Source organism: Mobula hypostoma, chromosome 9 (assembly GCF_963921235.1).
Source record: "Mobula hypostoma chromosome 9, sMobHyp1.1, whole genome shotgun sequence".
Lineage (NCBI taxonomy): Eukaryota > Metazoa > Chordata > Chondrichthyes > Myliobatiformes > Myliobatidae > Mobula > Mobula hypostoma.
In genome coordinates this window covers 34,470,540-34,489,657 of record NC_086105.1, presented here as the reverse complement: position 1 = coordinate 34,489,657, position 19,118 = coordinate 34,470,540, and the positions used below count along the sequence as shown (strand labels likewise).

Here is a 19,118-nt window from a genome sequence, read left to right as displayed (position 1 = left end):
CAATTGTACTTGTCAGATATGAAGGTTGCATTCTGTTGTGTATTAATATTATTATGTATTCTGATGCTGTTGAAGTATTTGGCACTCCTGTGTCTCTGCGTTTTCACTTCTCTTATTTTAAATTCATAACAAAAGGTAAACCTGAACCAATGTCGGGACTTTCTAATTTGACGAGCCAGCTGATATTGAAAATGGAGAATTGTTAAGGAGGGAATTGAAGAATAACACTGTCTTTTGTCCACAAACATGGAGATAGTGCCTCTAATAAAACAATGTTTATCTGTTGATAGGATGCTGTTCAGACTATTGTCTCAGAACAATTTTACAATCTACATCATAAATTTAAGCCTATGATTTCCTATGATGAGCTCTTCATATAAATGTCATTATAGCTATTGCCAGCTGGAAAACAAAGGGGACATCACAGAAAGAGGGGAACAAGCTTTTTTTTTATTATTTAACACTATCTCTGCAGAGGTCTTCTGCTTTTTCCATGAAAACATCAATTACTCTGCCAACTAATACCACCCTCCTGCTTCAGTGGGCAACAAAAGGATGAGAAGTGCTTGAATCTCAGAGTGATCAACATGAGGCTTTCTTGCCCTGTCTTGTCCTTGGATTCTGTCCAAATTTTGAAGTGGAAGGCGAATAAATCGATTGCTCTGGTTTACATATGAATCAAAAAACATGTTGACGTATGAGGTTCCGCTGACTGACTTTGAGGAGTTAGGTGGTAAATTAAAACATTTAGTAAAAATGTTGGGATTGTTAACTGACCTGCACAAAGGTTGACATAGAATAGGTCTGAATGAATCAGAGAGTAAAACCTATGGTTCAAAAGTTAACTCCAAAAAGGGCTTTTGCACAATGGGACACTAGCACTCGTAGTTTGGAAAAGCATTTTGACAAATCTGATAACCAGCTGAGAGATTTAAAAAAGGAAAGGTGAAGACCACAGAGAAAAGTAGTATTTTGGGTAATAACCGTGAGTGAGACAGGAAGGAGTAGAGTGTTTCACAGACAATATACCAGCTCACACAGAGCCAATTTGAGAAAAATCATTAAAAGCTAAAATTAAATGCCATCTGACTGGTTAGATGAAACATTTGTAACAAAATAGGCAAATTATTCGCATAAATGCATTTGATGCAATAGCTAACACAGATGTGGTTCCATGGTTGATGTGCATCTTCTAGAGCAGGGGTGTCAAACTACCGGCCCGCGGGCCAGATGTGGCCTGAGAATGGGTCCAATCCGGCCCGCGGGATGATTTGGGGGAAAAAAAGTACATTCACAACCACTTATTATGTATCTGTACGGCAGCCGCTCTCTCTCCCACCGCTGCCTGTGCCACCTGCTGCGCTGGCAGCTTGTTGTCTGTACTTAGAAAACAATAGGCGGCAGTTAACCACCCGCTGTGCAGAAGCACCTACCACCCTGCACCGAAGACCACTTAGGGCCCCACTTACGTCGTCAGACACAGTATGAACACACACAGTACTCAGGTAAGTAACACCTGTAGCAAGGCTGAGACTGTTTGCTGCTGTGGTTCAAAATGCTTTCCAAGAAAAGAAAAGTTGACTTCGAAGGTCGGATATTCAACGATAATTGGAAAGATCGTTTTTTCTTCTGTGGGGTCAATGGCAAACCTGCGTGTCTGATATGCTCGCAACAATTGGCTATGGCAAAAGAATGCAATATCAAATGACAGTATGAGACATCACATGGAGAAAAATATGACAAGTACGCAGGACATCTCAGAACACAAAAGGTAAATGAGCTTGAAGCAGCTCTGAAAAAACAGCAATCAGTGTTCACCAAAAGTCGAGAGACTCATGATGGAGTTGTCAAGGCCAGCTATATTATTGCCAAGAAAATAGCTGCTGCGTTGAAGCCATGCTCAGAGGGGGAATTCATCAAAGCACGCATGCTGATGGCGGCTGAACTGGTGTGCCCAAAGAAGAGACGGGCTTTTGGTAGTATCAGCTTGTTAAGAAATACTGTGGCAGAGAGAATCGGGGACCTTGCAGGAGATTTGAACAGTCAACTAAAAGACAAAGTGAAGTAATTTATTGCCTTCTCTATTGCAATTGATGAGAGCACTGACGTGACTGATGTAGCTCAATTGGGAATATTTATTCGTGGTGTTGATACATCTTTGACCATCACCAAGGAGCTTGTGGTGATGATGCCCATGACAAACACGTTTTCCAGCCTCGTCGAGGCCTTGGACAGACTGGGGGTTGACTGGAGTCGCGCTGTTGGCGTGGCAACAGATGGCGCACGGTCCATGGTCGGGAAAAAGGCAGGCGTTGTTGCGAAACTCAGAGAGAAAGTTCAGACAGAGAATCCGGAGCAGGAATTCTGGAATTTTCATTGTATTATACACCAAGAAGCGTTATGTAGCAGGAGCCTGAAAATGGACAATGTCATAGATGAAGTAATCAAAATGGTTAATTTTATTAGAGCCAAGGGACTCAACCATCAGCAATTTGACACTCTTTTGTCCGAAAGAAATATTGGACGTAGCCTACACAACCACACTGAAGTCCGCTGGTTGAGCAGAGGAGTTGTGCTCAAATGTTTTTTTCAATTACATGTGGAAATTGGACTATTCATGAACGAGAAAGGGAAGCCAGTGGCAGAGTTGGATGACCCAGACTGGCTTCATGATCTTGCATTTTTGGTGGATATAACGGAGCACTTAAATGTGCTTAATGTTAACATGCAAGGCCGCAACAAACTTGTTACGAAATACTACGACAGCATTCGTGCCTTTCAAATTAAATTAGGCCTGTGGGAGATGCAACTATCCCAGAGCAACCCAGCTCATTGCCCCTCTTTGCAGTGTGTGTGTGTCGCTCATGGGAATAATGACAACATGGACAGGTACAAGGACAAAATATCATGGCTGAAAAGAGTTTCAGAATCGTTTCCAAGTCTTCACTCAGCTCGAGAAGGAATTCTCACTATTTTGCTCGCCATTTGCCGTCAACGCAGCATCAGATGTGGCGGAGGAACTCCAAATGGAACTAATTGAAATTCAGTGTAACTCGGCTTTGAAATATAAATTTGAGACTGTGGGTCTGGACTCATTCTACTAATACCTGGGACCAGTGTACCCCAAGATGACAGACTTTGCCTCAAAGATACTTTGCATGTTCGGGACAACATATCTCTGTGAGCGGGTGTTCTCCATAATGAACATTAACAAATCCAAACTGCGCTCGCAGCTGACACACAAACATCTAAGTGACATTATGAAAATCACAACTGCCCAGAAACTGCTCCCTGATGTTGACAGGCTGGTTAAAGCCATGAGATGTCAGATGTCTGGAAGCAGCAAGTGAAAAATGAGTGACACTGTTTGATGCACTGCGACATGTAAGCAAAATGCATTATGAAACATTGAGTGTCATAATATTGTGATTCATTCATTTTCTGACTTCTATTATTGTAAATGTGATCACTTCAATAAAAATTAGAGGCTAACTGTGTTCATTGTCTGAGTTTGATTGCTGGAAGCAGGCTAATAAAAATTAGGTGCACTTGTGTAGCCTACATTTACAATTTGTTTCATTGGGTCTACATTTGTGTCTGCTAATGTTCGATTTCAAATGGTTTATTAATGGAAAGGGTGTGGCTCCCAAAACAATCTTAGCCAAAATAGCATCGTTTTTTCTCTCTCTCATCACAACTTTCTTGTAGCCTACGACTATAAGTTAATACCAATCCTAAAAATAATGCTTGTTAGGCAACCTTCTTCATAAGAAACGAAATTCGTGAAGTGAAACACTTTGTAGTTATAGCAGAGACTGAGAGACTTGAGAGCAGGTTGAAAAAATGAAGGCAATGAAAGCTGTGGGAGCTAGCGCGTGTGCACAACTGATCCAGCCCGTATAAAGTCACATTTTGCCCAATCTGGCCCGTGACCTAAAATGAATTTGACACCCCTGTTCTAGAGACACAGAAAGAAGAATTACACTAGGATTAAGAAAATGACTGAGGCGTTAAGTAAACATTTTATATCTACTTAATTGCAGAGACGCAACAGATGTGGAAGTGGAGGCAAAACAAGTATCTAGTGATAAATAAGCAGAAAGCAATTAATTATTTATTTCTTTTAAAATCTTTTTATTGTACGTCGCATCCGGAGTTTCTCCGGTTAGCGGACTATTTCCCTCCACGCCTCTCTGACGTAGTGGAGAACCGCGTACGAGGCAAGTTACGGCAGTGGTTTGCCATTGCCTTCTGCCGGGTGAGTTTCCAAAGAGATCACCAGTTCGTAACCCAGCACGGATGGAAAGCATGCAGGAGAGCCAGCTGGATTCGAACTCGGGACCTCTCGTCCCGAAGTCTGCTGCTGATGCCACTACGCCACCAGCAGACACCTTGGCTAGCAACAAGATATTAAGATTATCGTTGCCTGGGGCCTCATACTGACCATCTTAAAATAGTCACTTCACTTTGTGGGTTGGCTGTGGCACGAGGCTTCAAACCTGATTAGACCCATGTGACTTTAAGATTAACATGGCGCTAGTGATGACCAGTTTGAACATGATCTAGGTCAGCGGTCCCCAACCAGCAGGCCGCAAGGAAACAATATGATTTGGCGATAGGAGTCAGCTGCACCTTTCCTCATTCCCTGTCACGCCGTCTGTTGAGTTTGAACGCACGCAAGGTCATTACCCACGCGTCATCCATGTCAGCGCGGGAAGAAGATCAACTCCTCCAGCTTGAAAATGACGACGGGCTGAAAGGTATGTTTGACATAACCTCTCTGCCGGCATTCTGGATCAAAGTCAAGGCTGAATATCCTGAGATAGCCACGGAAGCACTAAAAACGTTGCTTCCATTTCCAACATATCTCTGCAATGAATGCGACGAAAACTAACTTGCGGAATAGACTGGACATAAGGAACCCCCTTTGAATATCGCTGTCTCCCATCACCACTCGATGGCACCGTCTTGTTGCAGGGAAACAAGCCCAGGGCTCCCACTGATTCAGCGATATTGGTGTGCTGCAATGATTTTATGTGTTCAACGAGGAAAATATGCGTTGTGTGTTTAATATCCAAACGTTACTTAAAATGTAATGATGCTATTGACTTATAAGTGACTTATATAACCATATAGCAATTACAGCACAGAAACAGGCCATCTCTGCCCTTCTAGTCCATGCCAAACGCTACTCTCACCTAGTCCCACCAACCTGCACTCAGCCCATAACCCTCCATTCCTTTCCTGTCCATATATCTATCCAATTTTTCTTTAAATGATAATATCGAACCTGCCTCTACCACTTCTACTGGAAGTTCCTTCAGCACTTCAAGCTCCGCTGTTCTCCCCTGATAATTAACTTATCACTATATTCATGCGAGGAAAATATGCGCTGTGTGTTTAATATTAAATTCGTTAGATAAACCCTTTTAGAAACGAAATTGAGTGTATTAGCCACTTATCATCTATATTCCAGTCGTGATTAACACCCCCCCCACCCCCCAAACAGAATCGCCAAAAACGAATTGTAGAAAAAAATCGGCACGTACATACATGCGCACACAAGTGCCCGTGCAAGGCTTCATGGTCATGGTAGTCTTTCTCGGGGTAAACACAACGTATTTGACTGCTACTCTTGTCCATTGGCGAACCTACCCCCCGCCCCCCCGGGGGTCGGCCGGTCCGCAAGAATATTGTCAATAATAAACCGGTCCGCCATGTAAAAAAGGTTGGGGACCCCTGATCTAGATGATTATGATTTAGAAGAGTTAATGTTGTTTTAATAAAGAAAATTATGTTTAATATATCTGATGGTTTATCTGAGGATGTGATTATCAAGGTAAATAACCGTAAAACAGTGACTATAGTGTCTCAGTGCGTGTGAATTTTCAGAAATATATGATGAAGGGTCAGATAAAAAGTAGTTTAAAGTAAGGGGCTGCAGGGTTGTGGTTAACATACTAGCATAGAAAGAAGACAAGTTAAATGACTGAAAACAACCGTAGGGCTAAAATAGTAGTTTTTTAGTATAGCAGATTGTTTCTCATGGATATCAATACCATCATTTCCACAATCCTGACTGAGAAGTTGCAGAACCTGGACTTCTGTACCTTCCTCTGCAATTGGATCCTCAACTTCCTAACTAGAAGACTGCAATCTGTGTAGATTGGTGACAACATCTCCTCCTCGCTGATGATCAACACTGATGCACCTCAGGGGTGTGTGCTTAGCCCACTGCTTTACTCCCTCTATACCTATGACTGCGTGGCTAGGCATAGCTCAAATACCATCTATAAATTTGCTGATGATGCAGCCATTGTTGGTAGAATCTCAGGTGGTGTCGAGAGGGCGTACAGGAGCGAGATATGCCAACTAGTGGAGTGGTGTTGCAGCAACAACCTGGCACTCAACGTCAGTAAGTCAAAAGAGCTGATTGTAGACTTCCTGGAAGGGTAAGACAAAGGAACACATATCAATCCTCATAGAGGGATCAGAAGTGGAGAGAGTAAACAGTTTCAAATACCCGGGTGTCAAGATCTCTGAGGATCTAACCTGGTCCCAACATATCGATGTAGTTATAATGAAGGCAAGACAGCAGCTGTACTTCATTAGGAGTTTGAGGAGACTTGGCATGTCAACAGATACACTCAAAAACTTCTTTGGATGTACTGTGGAGAGCATTCTGACAGGCTGCATCACTGTCTGGTAGGGGAAGGTTACTGCACAGGACCGGAAGAAACTGCAGAGGGTTGTAAATTTAGCTGGCTCCATCTTGGCTACTAGCCTACAAAGTACCCAGGACATCTTCAAGGAGCGGTGTCTCAGAAAGGCAATGTCCATTATTAAGGACCTCCAGCACTCAGGGCATGTTTCTCACTGTTACCACCAGGTAGGAGGTACAGAAGCCTGAAGGAACACAGTCTGTGATTCAGGAACAGCTTCTTGCCCTCTGCCATCCAATTCCTAAATGGACATTGAACACTTGAACACTACCTCACTTTTTTAATATATATTATTTCTGTTTTTGCTCGATTCTTAATCTATTCAATATATGTATACTGTAATTGATTGATTTATTTATTTTTTTAAACTTTTTTTTTCCTCTTTCTTCTATATTATGTGTTGCATTGAACTGCTGCTGCTAAGTTAACAAATTTCACGTCACATGCCGGTGACAGTAAATCTGATTCTGATTCTAAAAAGATTTTAAAAGATTACCTTTATTTGTCACGTGTACATAGAAACATAGAGTGAAATGCATTATTTTGCATCAATGATCAAAATAGCCCAAGGGATCTGCTGAGAAAGCAAGTGTTTCCATGCTTCCAGCGCCAACATAGCATGCACACGACCAACCAACCCTAATCCTAACTGTATGTGCTTGGAATGTGAGAGAAACTGGAGCACCTGGAGAAAGCCCCCATGGTTAGAGGGAGAATGTACAAACTCTTTACAGACAGCAGTGTAAATTGAACACTGATCGGTGATCACTGGCACTGTAAGGCAATTGCTCTAGCAACTACACTACCATACCATGCTTGTTACTGGGCCACTAGCCACTTGCTATTTGACAGTTGAAAATCAATATATTATTGATCCAAAATGCACAGATGAAAGAAAGCTGTGTGGGAAAGCAGTCAGGAGAATTAAAGAGTATGAAAAAGTTATAAAGCAGTTGACTGAGCTAGAAAATCGCAGATGGCGAATAGTGGGAAATGTCAGGTTCTTCAGTGGAAAGAAACAATACTCTTTAACTGGTGAGAACTTCTAAGTGTTGGTTTAGTAGGGATCTGATGTGCTGGTTCATGAGAGGCAGAAGGTAAAAATGCAGGCATGCATAATAAACAATTATGGGGACAACTGGTAAGTTAGCCTTTCATGCAAGGATGATGCACTACTGAAACTGAGTCATGGTAAAAATAAGATGTCTTTAGTCAGCTTCACTTGGAGTACTGCGTGACTGTGTGAAGTTTTGGTTTCTTTATTTAAAAGAAAAAAATTATTATCTTGGAGTAGTGTTGGTTCACAAAATTGCTTCCTGGTGTGACAAAGCTGATCTATAAACAGATTAAGTTTAGTTTATACTTATTGCAGGCCTCAAAACTGAAAATTGATTTCAAATGGGCAGACATGATTCAGAGAGGGAATAACAGTGGAGATACTGAGTTAGTCCTGACGATGGGTCTCGGCCCGAAACGTCGACTGTACCTCTTCCTAGTGATGCTGCCTGGCCTGCAGCGTTCACCAGCAACTTTTGTGTGTGTTGCTTGAAATTCCAGCATCTGCAGATTTCCTCGTGTTTGCAAAATACTGAGAGGATGTTTCTTCTAGCTGAAGGGTTCTAGAACTAGTTCCATTGTTTGGAAAGAAGAGATCAACCAATTAAGATTGAGTAGAGAGTGCATTTCGAGAAACATCAGCTTTCAGATCTTTGGAATTATTTATCTCAGAAGATATTCATTTGTTGAATATCTTCAAAATTAAGATCCACATTATGGGCAACAAAGCATATGCAGAGTGGTTGATAAGGTGATCAAGAACGACATTTAATTAGCCATGATCTTACTCAACAGAGAAACATGCTTGAAGGCAGTGATTGGCAAAAATCTGCTAATAAACATGAAAATATATGAATTATTAAGTGATTTCTAGGTGAAATATCCAAGATCTAAAATTGCATTAAGTATAAGTTCAAGTATGTAGAAAGTGTTCACTGTATTACTGGAAATTAAAGTCAAAATTTAGTTGGAAGGGTAACTTCCACATTTTTGTTTTAAAAGTTTAATTATTTACCTAGTAATTGTGTTCCACTATTCCATATTCTCTCAGTTCATCTCAATAGATTAACATTTTTCCTATGTGCTGTTATTGTCCCGATTTAGATAGCATATACTGTAGATCGTTAGGAAGAGTGCTTGCACTTTTAAAGATATACTCTGGGCCCAGGGTTATCATCTTCCAAAAGCAGCATCAACTTATATGATGCAGGGAGAGTATAGTACATACATAAATTATGGTTAGTATATTTAAGGTATTAACATTACATCAAAGTTGCTGGTGAATGCAGCAGGCCAGGCAACATTTCTAGGAAGAGGTGCAGTCGACGTTTCGGGCCGAGACCCTTCGTCAGAGCTAACTGAAGGAAGAGTGAGTAAGGGATTTGAAAGTTGGAGGGGGAGGGGGAGATCCAAAGTGATAGGAGAAGACAGGAGGGGGAGGGATGGAGCCAAGAGCTGGACAGGTGATTGGCAAAAGGGATACGAGAGGATCATGGGACAGGAGGTCCGGGAAGAAAGACAAGGGGGGGGAGGGAACCCAGAGGATGGGCAAGGGGTATATTCAGAGGGACAGAGGGAGAAAAAAGAGAGTGAGAGAAAGAATGTGTGTATTAAAATACGTAACAGATGGGGTACGAGGGGGAGGTGGGGCCTTAGCGGAAGTTAGAGAAGTCGATGTTCATGCCATCAGGTTGGAGGCTACCCAGACGGAATATAAGGTGTTGTTCCTCCAACCTGAGTGTGGCTTCATCTTTACAGTAGAGGAGGCCGTGGATAGACATGTCAGAATGGGAATGGGATGTGGAATTAAAATGTGTGGCCACTGGGAGATCCTGCTTTCTCTGGCGGACAGAGCATAGGTGTTCAGCAAAGCGGTCTCCCAGTCTGCGTCAGGTCTCGCCAATATATAAAAGGCCACATCGGGAGCACCGGACGCAGTATATCACCCCAGTCAACTCACAGGTGAAGTGTCGCCTCACCTGGAAGGACTGTCTGGGGCTCTGAATGGTGGTAAGGGAGGAAGTGTAAGGGCATGTGTAGCACTTGTTCCGCTTACACTTCCCATTCTGACATGTCTATCCACGGCCTCCTCTACTGTAAAGATGAAACCACACTCAGGTTGGAGGAACAACACCTTATATTCTGTCTGGGTAGCCTCCAACCTGATGGCATGAGCATCTAACTTCTGCTAGTGTCCCATCTCCCCCTCGTACCCCATCTGTTACTTATTTTTATACACACATCCTTTCTCTCACTCTCCTTTTTCTCCCTCTGTCCCTCTGAATATACCCCTTGCCCATCCTCTGGGCCCCCCCCCCTCCGTCTTTCTTCCCGGACCTCCTGTCCCATGATCCTCTCGTATCCCTTTTGCCAATCACCTGTCCAGCTCTTGGCTCCATCCCTCCCCCTCCTGTCTTCTCCTATCATTTTGGATCTCCCCTTCCCCCTCCAACTTTCAAATCTCTTACTCAGTTTTCCTTCAGTTAGTCCTGACGAAGGGTCTCGGCCTGAAACACCGACTGCACCTCTTCCTAGAGATGCTGCCTGGCCTGCTGCGTTCACCAGCAACTTTAATGTGCATTGCTTGAATTTCCAGCATCTGCAGAATTCCTGTTGTTTGGAATTATTTCATATCACCTTTCACTTTTGTTGTGCTATTTGCACCATGGTCAACAAATCAGTGATAAAATTTAGTGAATGTATAAATTATACGTAATCTACAGAATAATGAATGATTGGCAGTTAGTTTGCAGAGTAACTAAATACCAGAGTTCTGCTACTTCCATAAACCCCTTGAGCCTCACTTTCACCATTTGTGACGTTATTAAAACTGGTCTCAATGAATTTCTTGTAATTCAGTGCCTGCCTAGTGGGTGTTTTATTCTTCAGGAATCTGTTGAAAAACATGCAGTTTTATTCAAGTGAGACTGCTGTTTCTACAATCAAACATTATTCACTGTAACCTAATAATTTCTCCACAAAGCTGCTTTTTTTTCCTGATACTTACAGTTTATTTACAGCATCAAAGGGATTGAATATAAACACCAAAGTTAATTGAGCATATCATTTGAAATCCCAAACACTTCAAAGTTTCTTGAAGTTACTTGAAGTATTTTTCTGGATACCAAACATGCTACCATCAAATTTCTCTACTCATCTTCTTTCTAACAGACAGCAACAGCTGCCTTTCAGTAACATGCACTCACTAGCATTAAAGAAATGTTACAAATAATTGTAAAACAATTAGAGTCCATATATGATCAGAACTAAAGTAGTCTCTGAGAACAAGTATTAATGCACAAACTCCATGTTAATGTCAACTGTCAGTTTAAAATGATGCCCAAAACACTCACTGGAATTAATGCTTTTTTACTTAATCTTACAGCTCTTATTGTTCTGGTACTTAACACTTAATGAAAAACAGATTTCTGCTCTGCATAAATACTGAACTTGTAAATTCAATCTTGTAATTCCTGTATGTCCCATTTGTATTGGCTTTGTTCCCTTACAGCTGAATATAAGAATTGCATGTATATAGCAATAGCTTAAATTTTGTTTCAAAATCATGCTGCAAAATATAATATACAGGAACTCATCCTCTTCTTCAGTTTGACCATTTTCTGTTAAGGTTGTAGTAGGCATTTGGAGAACCCATGAATAAAGCACACAGGCCATTAGAAATATGCTCCATAATAGGAATTATCGTTTTCAGTAAAATATAATCTTTATTCTTGTATTTGGAGTGCTTTTGTAATACAGGTTTTTAAATTCTTAATTTTATTTTCAAAACCACTCCTCCTTTCACAGGGCCTTTGTAGCCCTCATCTTCCAAATCTCTAGCCGAAGCTGTCTGGGATCACTGAGCCGCTCTGTCCCTGGCTCTTTACTCATTTTCCAAAGTCCTACATCCCATTGTTGGTGGACATGCCTTTGTCCCAACTTACTTCCTAACTTTCTGTTCCTTTCTGTGTTTCTCTCTTTTTAAGATGATCTTAATGCCTACTTTTATTCCCCATAGTATGTATTTATTGAAGCGCTGTGATTTGTCACTGCATTACCATCTAGTTCTCCTGTTCACCCATAGAAATCGAGACTGAAATTGTAGAAAAGTGTACTTTTGTTTGTTCCTCCCCATTTTATACAGGCTCAAAAAGAGAAGTTTCTTGAGGCCGTCCTTGGGAGTTTGAATGACTAGGGTCCACTCTAATCTTGTGGATTTTGAGTTATCTGGGAACTGCAGATTCTTTTATAGATGGGGCAGAGTTGGTGTGTTCCTTAAAACATTTACACAGCGCCTCTTATTTATACCATCCAAAATGGTCCTTCTCCACTTTAAGCAGTCACAAACCAAGAGAAGGTGAAGAAATCACATTTTTTTTCAAGGAGGATTTGAGCAACCATTTGATTCTTTAATAATTGTTGTAATTGCTTCCATTAAGATGGGGGTGGGTTCAAAATAAGTGTCTTCTGTGGGGTCAACCAAAGGTGCTATTGTCTTTCTTAAATATATATTTTTTCCAATTGCAAGACCCTATTGAATATTGGTGGTATGGAATGCTGCGAGTCCAATTCATTAGTTTTTGGCCAACATCAGGGGCAGGCGGTGAGGGTGCTGCATGGCCTTGGTCGTAGTGAGGTCTAGGCCTCAAGCCGTGGTGTCGCTGGTTTGCAGCTATCCAGGGGGAGGCATCAGAGTCAGGCACTCCACTGAAGTGCCGGAGGCGGTGTGGTACGGCATCCATGCTGCAGTTGGTGCTGTCCCCCAGTGTTCACTTAGCAGAAGACAAACTGTATTATGTTCAACTGCAGACTGCTGCAGCATTCATTGACTCAGGGACTTGGACTATATTTTTTTTACGTGACTGTATTTTACTGCTATCTTATACAGTACTGTATGTGCTTACTATTTTATATGCGCTATATGTGCCTTGTGCTGTATATGACTATTGATACTGTGTTTTGCACCATGGTTGTAGAGTAACTCTGTTTTGTTTGGGTGGATTCATGGGTATTCATGTATGGCTGAATAACAGTTAAAGTTGAACTTGAATAAATAAGTATAGTGGAGATGCCATTGATTGGCAAGATCGATCTCTGGCGATGTGATACTTACAAGAATATAAAGGTCAATACTTTGGCACTGTTGTATGTGATTCACTGTTGTGTAGGCTTAAAGATGCATCCATCGTACACCTCTACAAGAGGAAGGGCAATTGACAAGTATGTGACAACCACCGAGGAATCTCGCTGCTCTCCATCGCAGGAAAAGCCCTTGCAAGGGTCCTGCTATATCGTCTGGTCACTCATCTAGCACTGGGCCTGCTGCCAGAGTCACAGTGTGGCTTTTGCAAAGGTCGTGGGACTATTGACATGATTTTTGCCGCGCACCAACTTCAGGAGAAGTGTCAGGAGCAGAATCGCGAACTCTACACAACTTCTGTTGACCTCACAAAAGCCTTCAACACTGTCTGCCCACAAGGCCTGTGGAGGTTCATGTCAAAGTTTGGCTGCCCCGCCAGATTCATTCAGATGGTACGCCAGTTCCATGATGACCAGAGTGCTGGACGGCGGAGAATCCTCTGAGGCGTTCCCAGTCACCAATGACGTCAAACAGGGCTGTGTGCTCGCACCCACACTGTTCAGCATAATGTTTACTGCCATGCTGAATGATGTCTTCCAGGACAGTGATGCTGGAATCAGCCTCAAGTACAGAGTGGATGGGAAGCTCTTCAACCTGAGGAGACTTCAAGCAATTACCAAAGTGAAGAAGACTGTTCTGAGAGACTTCCTCTTTGCCGATGACTGCACCCTGTATGCTGGCTCGGAGCCAGAGATGCAAGTCAATATGGACAAACTCTCCACAGCTTGTGACAACTTTGGACTCACCATCAACATCAAAAAGACCAAAGTCATGCACCAGCCTGCTCCTCATGCACTGTACACAGAACCCAAAATCACAATCAAAGGACAGAAACTACAGGCAGTGGACCAGTTTAATTACCTTAGTAGCACCCTCTCCCGAGCAGTGACTATTGATACAGAAGGTAACTGCAGATTAGCAAAGGCAAGTTCTGCTTTCGGTAGATTGCGCTCTACTGTATGGGAGCGTCGAGGAATCAGTCCAGCAACAAAACTGAAGGTCTACAGAGCCGTAGTACTCACTACCCTCCTGCATGCCTGTGAAACGTGAACTGTGTATCGAAGGCATGCAGACAACTCAACCATTTCCACATGACTTGTCTTCGCAGAATATTAGGCGTCAGATGGCAAGATAAAATATCAGACACTGAAGATCTCTCTAGAGCAAGTCTGCCATCAGTCCACACACTGCTGATGAGAGCACAGAACTGGTGGGCAGGTCATGTCATCCACATGCCAGACAAGCACATACCGAAGCAGCTCCTTTTTGGGGAACTCCGCTCACATGGAGGGCAGAAGAAACATTACAAGGACAAACTAAAGGCTTCCCTGAAGTCATTTGATATAGACACGACCTCTTGGGAAATGTTGGCACAAGACTGCCCTACCTGGCATGGCCTCATCCACAAGGGCTGTTAAGCTTACGAAGCAAGGCACATTGCTGAAGCACAACATAAGCGCGAGCTGTGCAAGTCCAGAGCCACCAACGCAACAACTGCAGTGCCTACACATGTCTGCCCAACATGTGCCAGGACATTCTGTGCCCAAATTGGCCTGACCAGTCATCTTCAAACACACCGCATCCAGTCTCAAAGTGACTAATGATGTCGAGGTCTTCATCGACGACGATGGATGAACCACCAGGGTTCCATCATTTGCCTGATATACCAAAACTATGATAAGTTTGCATTTATTTTCAGTACTGTAAATCAATTCTATATATTAGATATTGGATATAAGAAGTACAAATGGAAAAATTAGAAAATAAGCTTGATCATGAATCCATACCCAAAATAGTTGGTATAGGTTTCTGTTCAAGCCAACAAAATTGATCCTAGACTGCATTCTCTACCTCATGGCACACAAATGTGCCATGAATATATTTAAATTATTATGACAAAATTGGATGCAGGAGAATTCCTTCAATGAACTTTCATTGTTGAGGTTGCAGAATATTTACCTGTATATACAAACTGCTTCCTGTAGTAATTAAGGGATTTGTTTTTATATTTTGTGCTCTGTGCATTTGGATCTTTTGGAATGGTGGCAGGGTGAGCTTGAATAGATATGTCACCGAATAATAGCATAAATAATGTTAATAAGTCCTCGATCTCTAACAAGCATCAAGCCAAAATGATTCATATTCCCAGTTAGAAGATGAATGATGAACATGCAGATTAGGTGATTTTAATAAACTTTAAACAAGACCACTTCACTAACCTATTAACAAGGTAGCTTGAGGAAAATCTCTTTGGTTGTATTTTTAATTTGGGAATTGCTTTGTACCAAGTAATAGAGAGTTGATTAAAGTAGGTGGCAGCTGTGCCCTTACACATTGCTGGAATTATTGTTTGTTGAAGCTTTTTATTTTAAGCCCTGTCAGTTCCCAAAGAAAAAGAATTCTCAAAATCGTGCCTTCTGCCAGACAGACAAATGTATTGAGAAAAGTTTTCAATAAGTAATAATCACACTTTGAGTAAGCCTCATCAGTTATCGATTTTAATTGAGTGTTGTCTTATAGCTGCTTTGAGGTAGAAACTGCTAAGCTGCTATATGAAACTCAAACTTTGTCATGTTGTATTGTGCCAATAGAGGAAATAAAGTTGCAGTGATATTGTCCTTTTACATGTCTACACCTGGTCCATCTTTAGCAAAGGATTAATAATGTCTAAATCTATTACGAGTTAGATGGTCGCTTCCAAATATTAAAACCACATTTATGATGCTTTCTGTTATAGTTCTCTCTCTACATTTTCAGAACCTGAATGGTACAGAAAATACTTCCATTGACGGGCTGAGTGTTTTTGTACTGCTTCCAGAATACCAAACTGCAATTTGGCATTAGGCTTCTGCTTGTAGTCTGTTACTCCCACAAAATTGAAAATGATTTTGTCATCTTGTTAGCTGTGATAGATAACTACAAAATTGCCTCACCTAGCACTTGTGCAATGCCTGCTTTATTATTCCTCCTTGTGGAAAAAGCAAATGAACAGGTGAATTTGAGGTAACTTTGACGCTTAGAAGTGAAGTATGATCCTTGAAGGGGTGGGAAGGGGAATGGAAGGTTTATATGGACACAGAATCAAATGAAAAAGTTGGCTTGCAGATACAACACGTTATTAAGAATGCGAACGGAATGTTGGCCTTCATTGCTCGAGGGATTGAATTCAAGAGCAGGGAGGTCATGCTGCAACCATACAGGATACTGGTGAGGCCGCACCTGGAGTACTGTGTGCAGTTCTGGTCTCCATACTTGAGGAAGGATATACTGGCTTTGGAGGCGGTGCAGAGGAGGTTAACCAGGTTGATTCCAGGGATGAAGGGGTTAACCTAAGAGGAGAGATTGAGTCGCCTGGGACTATACTCTCTGGAGTTCAGAAGAATGAGAGGGGATCTTATAAAAACATACAAAATTTTGAAAGGGATAGATAAGATAGAAGTAGGAAAGTTATTTCCATTGGTAGGTGAGACTAGAACTAGGGGACATTGCCTCAAGATTCAGGGGAGAAGATACAGGACAGAGATGAGAAACTGTTTTTCCCAGAGAGTGGTGAATCTGTGGAATTCTCTGCCCAGGGAAGCAGTTAAGGCCTCTTCACTAAATATATTTAAGAAACAGTTAGATAGGTTTTACATAGTAAGGGAATTAAGGGTTATTGGGAAAAGGCAGGTAGGTGGAGCTGAGTTTACGGACAGATCAGCCATGATCTTATCGAATGGCGGGGCAGGCTCGATAGGCTGGATGGCCTACTCCTGCTCCTATTTCTTATGTTCTTATGTGTCATGATCATAGTAGAGACAAGAAAAAAAGAGTTGTGAAAAGGTGTAGATTTAGCCATCCTTGTTTTCAAAGTCTTTCTCAGCCTCATTCCGCCTAATCTCCATTCTCTCCTGTATAACCAGCCTGGATGTTTGCTTTCATCCAGTTCTTACTTCCTATTCATCCTTTAAGTTAATGGTTTTAGTTTACTTAAGATGCCCTTTAAAGATTACCTTTCTCACCAAACCTTTTTTGTTCATGAACTCATCTAAGCCAATCATGCTACCTGCTCTTCCTTGCTCAGGATGTCTCGGACTGCTGTGTATTTGCCTTGAAACACAGAAGTTCCAAAAGTTCAGAAGTTCTGTTGGTGGTCTTGCCATTCAGTTGAGCAGAGATTTCTGATGTGTTGAAGAGAGAACAGATTTACAAACCTTGTACCCGGACATTCATCTTTATTCTAAGCTGGCACACAGTGACTGTTTATTTGAAGAATCGTTGATCCACTGGAAAATATTGTCATTTATTAGTATTTTACTGTTTAGGTTTATATTTTGCATTTTAATCATTTAAACATAATTTAAGTGTTTCTATCAGAAACATTTAAAAATTGTTCAAAAGCACTTGACACCAGTGTGCCTCTCAAGGCCTTATAACTGCTCAGAGCCGATTACCTCTTAAGCGCAGGTCAGCTCACACAGCCAGATACATAAACAAGGTACAAGTCCAGGTGGGTGGGAACTCTGGATGGTGCATCTGTTGCAGACTTACGGCTCTGGCCAAATCTGACATAATATCTTGTTAAGTTGGCCAAAGTCCAATTTTGGTTGATAACTCCTCTGCAAAGTGCCTTAATGTGAAAAGGGCATTGGTGTTGAAAAGCATTAAACTATAATAAAGTATCTCTGATGAAATGCAACATTGTAGCTTTGAATGAAGGTGCATCTTCAAAGCTAGTGCACTTGTATGACTTTTAAAATGTCCTTAAGATGCTTGGGATAAGGATTGGCACTATAGCAAATATATATATTTACCCTTTTTTCCTTGTCCTTTTACAGACCCAGAACAGAATGAAGCTGATGGCAGATAATTATGAGGATGACCATTTGAAATCCTCAGCACAAGCTGAGCAGACAAACCATAAACCCTCTCCAGAACAGGTGAGAACATTTTGCCTTCTAACTGGGAATTATTCAGTTAATGGTTAAGGTTTGATACCTTCAACTCAGATACATGAGACAATGAAAAGCCATTTTCTGAATATCCTCTCTAAAAGACTTGGATCAAGTTGGAGTTGAGTGATTTAACACCAGGAGGAAATGCTTCAAATGAATGCCACAGGGACGGACATTTTAGTATTAAAATATATGCTTATATACAGTATTAATGTACTAGACATTGTTATATGATCCTTCTTCCTACACTGAGCAGCAATAGCATTTGGTTAATAAATGTGTATTGGTACACTTTGATCCAGTTTGGCACAGCACCTGTGCGAAACTAAACCCATATTTTTTGGCCCCGTCAGACCAAGATTGTAATCAGTTCATTTGTTGGCACAAGTCAGAGCGCACATGGAAGGATTAAGCACAAATGAGTTCCTCCAAGAACTCCACCAAATCCATTACCTAGACATAAATATATTCATAACGCAGACTAGAGTGGAACAGCTTATTTCATAATAACAGAAATAAAGTCAAATACAAAATTATTTTCAGATTTCCTTTGGACATTAGATTAGCTGTGATTAACCAACTGAACCCTGGGGAGTAATGTATGCCTGTATGTATGAGTATCTACACACCATAAATCCATTCATTATATTGTAACAGTAACTGGCTTGTTTTCAAAAGAATAACTGTTTTTCTTTTACCTTAACTGAAAGTGCCTTTGTGATAGTTTTATTTCAAAAAGTTGTGATTGTAGTAATTAAAATCCTAGTACTTAAACTTAGTTTCTAGATGGGGTGACCAAACTTCCTATAAGAATGCACCTCAATGTTTAGTGTCAGCAAGTTAAGTGATACGTTACTAAGATCTGTTCAAAGCCATATTGAATCTGTGTTATTGATCTTAATGCATTTAATATACCTGAGTCACTGGACTTTCATAAAACAACATAACCAAGGAAAGCCAATACATCGACTATATGAAATAGCCTTTTAAGTGATGTAGTGGTCAGGCATACACAGACACCAATGTCCTGATATTTTTTCCCCTCTGGACATTTGCAATACTGTGGGTTCTGTTGTGGCTCCCTTTAAAGTCAGGATTTAATTTCACAGTTTATATTATTCCAAACATGGTTCTTCTGATGTCCATTTTTTCTAAGTTCACCAAAATGCCATCTGTTTCTATTTATCATTTGCTGATTGTTTCTTACTTAATCCTGCCTCTCCGGGTAGCGTGACAGAGAAAGAAGCAACAATTCAACTGATTCCT

General features: G+C 41.3%; 1 protein-coding gene across 4 annotated transcripts in view; it reads left to right on the top strand.

Annotated features, from left to right (window-relative positions):
• The window catches only part of LOC134351632 (ELKS/Rab6-interacting/CAST family member 1-like), a 784,451-nt gene that overhangs the window by 557,894 nt on the left and 207,439 nt on the right, over nucleotides 1–19,118 (top strand). For all 4 annotated transcript variants that reach the window (XM_063058045.1, XM_063058044.1, XM_063058043.1 and 1 more), the window contains one exon: nucleotides 17,736–17,837. In XM_063058045.1, coding sequence (XP_062914115.1) covers nucleotides 17,736–17,837 — 102 coding nt within the window. The remainder of the gene's footprint in view (nucleotides 1–17,735; nucleotides 17,838–19,118) is intronic.